Source organism: Chiloscyllium plagiosum, unplaced genomic scaffold (assembly GCF_037043375.1).
Source record: "Chiloscyllium plagiosum isolate Xiang-an unplaced genomic scaffold, Cpla_swu_hap1 HiC_scaffold_27, whole genome shotgun sequence".
NCBI classification, from domain to species: domain Eukaryota; kingdom Metazoa; phylum Chordata; class Chondrichthyes; order Orectolobiformes; family Hemiscylliidae; genus Chiloscyllium; species Chiloscyllium plagiosum.
Window position 1 is genome coordinate 77,949,600 of NW_028270165.1, and position 8,915 is coordinate 77,958,514.

An 8,915-nucleotide genomic window follows, 5' to 3' on the forward strand; every position below is an offset into this window, starting at 1 on the left:
CATGGAAAGTATTCTATCTGGGTGCGTAATGGCCTGGTATGGCAACTGCTCTGCCCAGGACCGGAAGAAAGTATAGGTTTTATGCACAGCCCAGACCATCACACAAGCCAACTTATCATCCACAGTCTCCACCTGCACTTCTCATTTATGCAGAAAGGGTACCAACATCATCAAAGTGCCATCCCACCCTGCTAATGCTCTCTTACAACCTCTTTGGTCAGGCAGAAGATACAGAATCTTGAATCACGCACCAACAGGTTTAGAAAGAGTTTCTTCCCTGCCTTTGTTAGACTGATGAATGAACTCTCTATGTACGCATGGAATAATCTGCCAGAGGAAATGGTGGAGGCTGGTACAATTACATTTAAAGGGCATCTGGCTGGGTGAATGAATTAGGAAGGGTTTAGAGGGATTTGTGCCAAGTGCTGGCAAATGGGATGCAATTTATCAGAATAACTGATCAGCATGAACGAGTTAGACCAAGGGGTCTGTTTCCGTGCTGGACATCTCTGTGAAATTCTGTCCAATGCCCACTTACCAGCCCCTTCAATAACAGAATAATTGGAAGTATATGACATACCTACAACACAACATTACAACAAATAATTATAATCGCATCATACAGAACCACAAATACCACATTGACTGTTTAATAACACTAGACAGATCTCTGTACCTTCTCATGTTCCAGTCCTTATAAATGCCATAAGGATCAGAAAGCCTTCACAGAGAGAGTCTGAAACCCCCTTCCCTTAGATTCATACTCTCTGCCTCCAGTTGCCACAAGTGCTCATTCCCTGTACATCCCCAATCCCACTCCCACCCCCTCCCCATTCATTTTTTCCCCCTCTCTCTCTCTCAGGCAAAGGAATGGAAAGGGGGAGATATTGCTTTGCTCTCAGATGTTGCCCAGGGGGAGGGGTTTTCGGTCGAAAAACTGACGGGCCTTCTTCCGCATTGTGACGTCCAACACAAGGGGGCGGGAACATTCTGCAGATCCGGCCGATGACGATTCCATGTTCCAAACCGCTTGTCTACTATTGGTCAAAGACCATTGTGTCACGGTAGTCCATCGTAGGCCAATTGGAATCTCTGGAGGACCGGAAGGAGTCTGGTCCTCCCGCCAATCAGAGGTCCCTAATGTCTGAACGCGGAAGTTGGACCATGAGCTTCTAAAGTTGCTGCTGCTGCTCTCTATATGAAGATTGATCTTTACCCCAGACTGCAACTTCCTTCTTCTGTGAGTACGGCACTCTCTTTTCTCGCCCCCTTTTCTATTTCCTTTCCCAGTCTGGGGTTTAACTCTTCAGTTTGATGAACTGAAAGGAAATGAAACCAGGGAGGGGGCAGTCTCTGGGAAGGCTGACTTGGTCTCTCTGTTGAGGACAATGACCGGCTTTTCTTCCTTAACTTGGTAAGTTTATTTGTTTAGGTAAAAACAATGACTGAAGATGCTGGAAACCAGATTCTGGATTAAAGGTGCTGGAAGAGCACAGCAGTTCAGGCTGCATCCGAGCAGCAGTAAAATCGACGTTTCGGGCAAAAGCCCTTCATCAGGAATACAGGCAGAGTGCCTAAAGGGTGGAGAGATAAATGGGAGGAGGGTGGGGGTGGGGAGAAAGTAGCATAGAGTACAATAGGTGAGTGGGGGAGGGGATGAAGGTGATAGGTCAGGGAGGAGGGGGGAGTGGATAGGTGGAAAAGAAGATAGGCAGGTAAGACAAGTCAGGGGCACAGTGGTGAGCTGGAAGTTTGGAACTGGGGTGAGGTGGGGGAAGGGGAAATGAGGAAACTGGTGAAGTCCAGATTGATGCCCTGGGGTTGAAGTGTTCCGAGGCGGAAGATGAGGCGTTCTTCCTCCAGGCATCGAGTGGTGAGGGAGCAGTGGTGAAGGAGGCCCAGGAACTCCATGTCTTTGGCAGAATGGGAGGGGGAGTTGAAATGTTGGGCCACAGGGCGGTGTGGTTGATTGGTGCGGGTGTCCCAAAGATGTTCCCTAAAGCGCTCTGCGAGGAGGCGTTCAGTCTCCCCAATGTAGAGGAGACCACATCGGGAGCAACGGATACAATAAATGATATTGGTGGGTGTGCAGGTGAAAGTTTGATGGATGTGGAAGGCTCATTTTGGGCCTTGGGTGGAGGTGAGTGAGGAGGTGTGGGCGCAGGTTTTGCAATTCTTGCGGTGGCAGGGGAAGGTGCCCGGATGGGAGGGTGGGTTGTAGGGGGGCGTTGACCTGACCAGGTAGTCACGGAGGGAACGGTCTGTGCAAAAGTTGGAAAGGGGTAGGGAGGGAAATATATCCCTGGTGGTGTGGTCCGTTTGGAGCTGGTGGTAATGTTGGGAGATGATTTGGTTTATGCAAAGGTTGGTTGGGATCCAAATTTATTTGTTTGGCTAATGCTCTCAATTAAGGGGGGGGGGGGCTCCCCCATCTGGTTAGCATCTAACAGGACGGCATATTATCACTAGCTGCATGGCTGTACACTTGTAGAGTCATAGTTATATAGCATGGAAACAGACACTTTAATCCAACCAGTCCATGCTGAACATGATCCTAAACTAGGTCCCCACCTGGCTACTCTTGGCCAATATCCCAACAATCCTTTCTTAATCACTTCCCCATCCAAATGTCTTTTAAATGTTGGAATTGTCCCTGCATCCACTTCTTCCTCAGGAAGTTCATTTTGTATGTGAACCACCCTCTTTGTAAAAAAAAGATTGCCCAATAGATTTTAAGTCTCCTCTCACCTACAGCAGACTGAGACTGGAGGGAGAGTGTGGCATTGAGATTCACATTTTGGCGGGAAATGAGAGAAGAAGTTCCACAGGATTCAGAATTGTGTGTTTGGAATTTCTATCCTGTGTAGACGGTGATGGCTTACAGGATGTGAGAAGGGAAAGAATTGCAGCCAGAAATCTCAAAACAAGATCTGATAAAGACAATTATTTCATTGGCATGGGAATATCATCAGCTTTTGAATCTTACAGGATCTTTTATTTCTCTTCTGTCCTGTCTGTTTGAAAGGTTTCAAACATCAGTGAGACTGAGGCACGCAGACCTCAACGAAATGAACTGACTGTGGGAAGACCTTTAACTGGACATGCAGTCTGAAATAGCAACACCCCCTGTGCAGCAGCGTGAGACAGAACACATTACGTGTGTGAGTGGTCTTGCAACAGATTGTTGAAGCTAGAGAGAGGCGGGGATTCCCACGTGATGGAGAAACCGTGGAAATGTGGGGACTGCGGGAAGGAATTCAAATTCCCGTCCTTGCTTGAAAGCCATCGTCGCTGTCACACTGGGGAGAGACCGTTCACGTGCTCCGTGTGTGGGAAGGGGTTCACCCATACATCCGCCCTGGTGACCCACCAGCAGGTCCATACCGGGGAGAAGCCGTTCACCTGCTCTGTGTGTGAGAAGGGGTTCACCCATTCATCTGCCCTGGTGATCCACGAGCGGGTCCACACCGGGGAGAGGCCGTTTACCTGCTCCGTGTGCGGGAAGAGGTTTACTCATTCATCCACCCTGGTGACCCACCAGCGGGTCCACACCAGGGAGAAGCCGTTCACCTGCTCTGTCTGCGGGAGGGGGTTTGTTCAGTCCTCCAACCTGCAGAGACACCAGCGGGTCCACACTGGGGAGAGGCCGTTCACCTGCTCTGTCTGCGGGAAGGCGTTTGTTCAATCCTCCAACCTGCAGAGTCACCAGCGGGTCCACACCGGGGAGAGGCCGTTCACCTGCTCCGTGTGTGGGAAAGCATTCATTCAGTCCTCCAACCTGCAGAGTCACCAGCGGATCCACACCGGGGAGAGACCATTCACCTGCTCAGTGTGTGGGAAGGGATTCATTGATTGTTCTTCCCTGCGGAGGCACCAGCCTGTTCACACTGGGGAGAGACCGTTCACCACCTCTGTCTGTGGGAAAGCTTTCAATCAGTCATCCCATCTGTTCAGACACCAATCCAGTCACACCGAGTAGAGAACGTTTGGATTCTTTGTGGGCGTGACTTCTATTAGTATTCAAAAGGGCACACATTCACTGGTGAGTTGAGCATCTGTTTAAGACACACTTACTGATTTGGAACACGCAGTGGAGTCAGAAGCTGTATATGTGTCCTGCTTGGCTCTATGAAGAAATCTACCCTGTGTAAAGATTGGCTCCAGTTTCTCCCTTCCCCATGAGGCTGCCAGGACGATAACATGGTGTGAGATATTGTATTATAGGTCTCTTTACTAACCCACTCACAAACACTTTCTATTTACTCATTCATAAGTCTTTTCTAACCTGCTCACAAGAGCCCTATATCTAATAATACTGCATTCCCATTTCATTCATTCATAACTCCTTCCTATAATGCGACTTCATTCATTCATTCATAAAACCACGGTTTTGTAGTATATTTTACTATTACAAGATAGACTAAATTAAAACACCTCTTTCAACTCATTTATGCTTTTTCACGCCTTCAACCCTTATCAGCTCTTGCTACAGGCAGTGTTTAGGCTTATTTCTAAAGCAGAAGCTAATTCTGAACATAGTAACGTATTCAGAACAATACCATCCCTTGCCATGTTGTCTCCATGAAAGATTATAATATCAATCAGTCCTTACCAACCACCTCTCAGGACTTGCATAGATACAGAGCATCAAACAGTTTCCCCGACTCGCAGCCACTGTCCCCTTTAAGAAACTGACTATCGAGACTGCGCTTCCATGAAATTGCAGGAATGAATGAAACTCACGCCGGCAAATACTAAACATGTCACACAATCCAGCCACGGGAAGCAGTTTAATATCCTTTATTCTTTCATTCAGTGCAGGTACAATGTCCAACTTATTTACAACATACAGGCCTAGTATTTTTACTGACATTTACTAACTTAAAAGACAAAAGGACTGTCGCCTCTTAATTCTGCAAGCAGACCACACAGACAATCTCAATCCTATCGGGAGTAGCAGCCAGCGTTTGTGTACAATAGATAAAACAATGGAACACCATAGTGACGGAGTGTTAATCTCTGTAAGAACAGTGTGTTAAGAGGCTGCTGTAAGGATGGTATTTCGCGAATCCATCACCACCTCAAACTTTTGCACCTTGCGGTTGCTGAATAAAGACACTATTTTCATCACTCACTGATTTGGTCGCTATTTGAACACGATCCCACAACGGGAACAGAGAATGCTCGCCCAGTGCTGAAGGTTGGACAAGAAGGACAACTAAAGTTTCTGACGGCGGCTGACAATCCGAGTGGTGCTTGTGAGAAATGCCCGGAGCTATTTGGAAATTGTCAGGATCTGGATGACCCAATGATGTTGTGTAGCTCAGAGCCCGGGAACAAGTGGCAGGGTGGTGGGGGGGAATGTGGACACGGGTTAAGTCCCCACCATAGAGCTGGACAGCATGGAAACTGACCTTTCCATCCAACTTGGCCATGCTGACCAGAATCCAAATTAGAGTGGTGCTGGAAAAGCATAGCAGGTCAGGCAGCATCCGAGGAGCAGAAAAATCGACTTTTCAGGCAAAAGCCTTTCATCAGGAATAGAGGCAGAGAGCCTGCAGGGTGGAGAGATAAATGAGAGGGGGGGTGGGGAGAAAGTAGCACAGAGTACAATAGGTGAATGGGGGTGGGGATGAAGGTGATCGGTCAGAGAGGAGGGTGGAGTGGATAGGTGGAAAGGAAGATAGGCAGGTAGGACGGGTCATGGGGACAGTGCTGAGCTGGAAGGTTGGAATTGGGGTGATGTGGGGGAAGGGGAAATGAGGAAACTGGTGAAGTCTACATTGATGCCCTGGGATTGAAGTGTTCTGAGGCGAAAAATGAGGTGTTCTTCCTCCAGGCGTCGGGTGGTGAGGGAGCGGCTGCGGTGGTGGAGGCCCAGGACCTGCATGTCCTCGGCAGAGTAAGAGGGGGATTTGAAATGTTGGGCGACAGGGCGGTGTGGTTGATTGGTGCGGGTGTCCCAGAGACGTTCAGACTCCCCAATGTAGAGGAGACCGCATCAGGACCAACGTCGATTTTCCTGCTCCTTGGATGTTGCCTGATCTGCTGTGCTTTTCCAGCACCACTGTAATCTAGACTCTGGTTTCCAGCATCTGCAGTCCTTGTTTTTACCATGCTGACCAGATATTCAAAATTAATCTCGTCCCATGTGCCAGCGTTTTACCCATATCTCTCTCGACTCACGTATCCATCCAGATGCCTTTGAAATGTTGTAATTGTACCAGTCCCCACCACTCCCTCCGACAGCTCATCCCAAAACAGATCCTTGCAGAACACCGCTAGTAACTGCACTCCAAAATGAACCTTTACCATCAACTACCCTCTGTCTTCTTCCAGCCAGCCAATTCCTAATCCAAACCTCCAACTCACCCTCAATGCCATACCTCCGTATATTTTGCAGTAGCCTACCATGGGGAACCTTATCAAACGCCTTACTAAAATCCATATACACCACATCTACCGCTTTACCCTCGTCCACCTCCTTAGTCACCTTCTCAAAGAATTCAATAAGGTTTGTGAGCCACGACCTGCCCTTCACAAAACCATGCTGACTATCCTTGATCACATTATTCCTATCCAGATGTTCATAAATCCTATCCCTTACAATTCTCTCTAAGATTTTGCCCACAACAGAAGTGAGACTCGCCGGCCTATAGTTACTAGGGTTATCCCTACTCCCCTTCTTGAACAAGGAACCACATTTGCTATCCTCCAGTCTTCTGGCACTACTCCTGTAGACAACGAGGACATAAAAATCCAGGCCAATGGCTCAGCAATCTCCTCCCTTGCTTCCCAGAGAATCCTAGGATAAATGCCATCAGGCCCAGGGGACTTATCTATTTTCACCCTTTCCAGAATTTTCAACACCTCTTCCCTACATACCTCAAAGCCGTCCATTCTAATTAATTGTGACTCGGTACTCACATTGGCAACAATGTCCTGTTCCTGAGTGAATACTGACGCAAAGTATTCTTATTACTCTCAATCGCCCCAATTGAGCCTTCATGCCTCATCTTTACATAGGCTGCCCTCTTCCCTTTAACAAGGGATTCTAATTCCTTATTAAACCATGGCTCCCTCACACGACCCTTTCCTCCCTGCCTGACAGGTACATACTTATCAAGGACACTCAATAGTTGCTCCTTGAACAAGCTTCACAATCAATTGCACCCTTCCCTTGAAGCCTACTTTTCCAAGCCACCCATCCTAAGTCGTGCCTCACCGCATAATAATTTCCCTGCCCCCAGCTATAAATCTTGCCCTGCAGTGCACACTTATCCCTCTCCATCACTAAAGTAAAAGTCACCGAATTGTGGTCACTGTCCCCAAAGTGTTCACCTATCTCCAATTCTAACACCTGGCCTGGTTCGTTACCCAGAACCAAATCCAGTATGGCCTCACCTCTTGTTGGCCTGTCTACATATTGTGTCAGGAAACCCTCCTGCACACATTGGACAAACACTGACCCATCTAACGAACTCGAGCTATAGCTTTCCCAGTCAATATCTGGAAAGTTAAAGTCCCCCATAACAACCACCCTATTACTTTCACTCTTCTCCTGAATCATCCTCGCAATCCTTTCTTCTACGTCTCTAGGACTATTAGGAGGCCTGTAGAAAACTCCTAACAGGGTGACCTCACCTTTCCTATTCCTAACCTCAGCCCAAACTACCTCAGATGGCAAGTCTTCATCCATCGTCCTTTCCACAGCTGTAATACTATCTTTGACAAGCAATGCCACACCTCCCCCTCTTTTACCCCCACCTCTGACCCTACTAAAACATTTAAACCCTGGAACCTGCAACAGCCAATCCTGTCCCTGTTCTACCCATGTCTTCATAATAGCCACAACATCGAAATCCCAGGTACCAACCCACGCTGTAAGTTCACCTACCTTATTTCGTATACTTCTTGCATTGAAGTATACACACTTCAAGCCACTTTCCTGTTTACAGGCACCCTCCTTTGAGATTGATGCCATGTTCCTAACCTCCCTACACTCCAGGTCCTGCACCCTAAAGCTACAGTCTAGGTTCCCATGCCCCTGCAGAGTTAGTTTGAACACCCCCCCCCCCGCCCCCCCCCCAAGAGCACAAGCGAACCTCCCACCAAGGATACTGGTGCCCCTCAGGTTCAGGTGCAGATCATCCTGTTTATAGAGGTCCCACCTTCCCCAGAAAGAACCCCAGTTATCCAGATACCGGAATCCCTCCCTCCTGCACCTGTATCCACGCATTTAACTGTTCTCTCTCCTTATTCCTCGACTCTCTATCACGTGGCACGGGTAACAAACCAGAGACAACAACTCTGTTCGTTCTAACTTTGAGCTTCCAACCTAGCTCACTGAAAGCCTGCCTAACATCCTCAGCCCTCTTCCTACCTATGTCGTTGGTGCCAATGTGGACCACGACTTCGAGCTGCTCCCCCTCCCCCTTAAGGACCCGGAAAACACGATCAGAGACGTCACGTACCCTTGCACCTGGGAGGCAACATACCAAACGTGAGTCTCTCTCGCCCCCACAGAACCGCCTATCCGTGTCCCAAACTATCGAGTCCCCAATTACTATTGTTCTGCTCTTCTCCACCCTTCCCTTCTGAGTAACGGGGACAGGCTCCGTGCCAGAGACCTGAGCCCCGTTACTTACCCCTGGTAAGTCATCCCCCCCACAAGTATCCAAAACGGTATACTTGTTCTTGAGGGGAACGGCCGCAGGGGGTCCCTGCACTGGCTGCTTCCTCCCAGTCCCCCTCACTGTTACCCATCTATCTGCCATCTTTGGAGTTACTACTTCCCTAAAGCTCCGATCTATGACCCCCTCTGCCTCCCGAATGATCCTAAGTTCATCCAACTCCAGCCCCAGTTCCCTAACACGGTCTTGGAGGAGCTGGAGATGGGTGCACTTCCTACAAGT

At 48.6% G+C, this 8,915-nt stretch overlaps 1 protein-coding gene across 1 annotated transcript in view; it reads left to right on the plus strand.

The window, feature by feature from the left end:
- LOC122543653 (uncharacterized) overlaps positions 1–4,447 on the plus strand; it is a 109,747-nt gene extending 105,300 nt beyond the window's left edge. Inside the window, exon 8 of the mRNA XM_087975427.1 lies at positions 3,377–4,447. Within this exon, the coding sequence (XP_087831553.1) occupies positions 3,377–3,979 (603 nt within the window). The 3' untranslated portion in view covers positions 3,980–4,447. The remainder of the gene's footprint in view (positions 1–3,376) is intronic.
- The last annotated feature ends 4,468 nt before the right edge of the window (positions 4,448–8,915 follow it).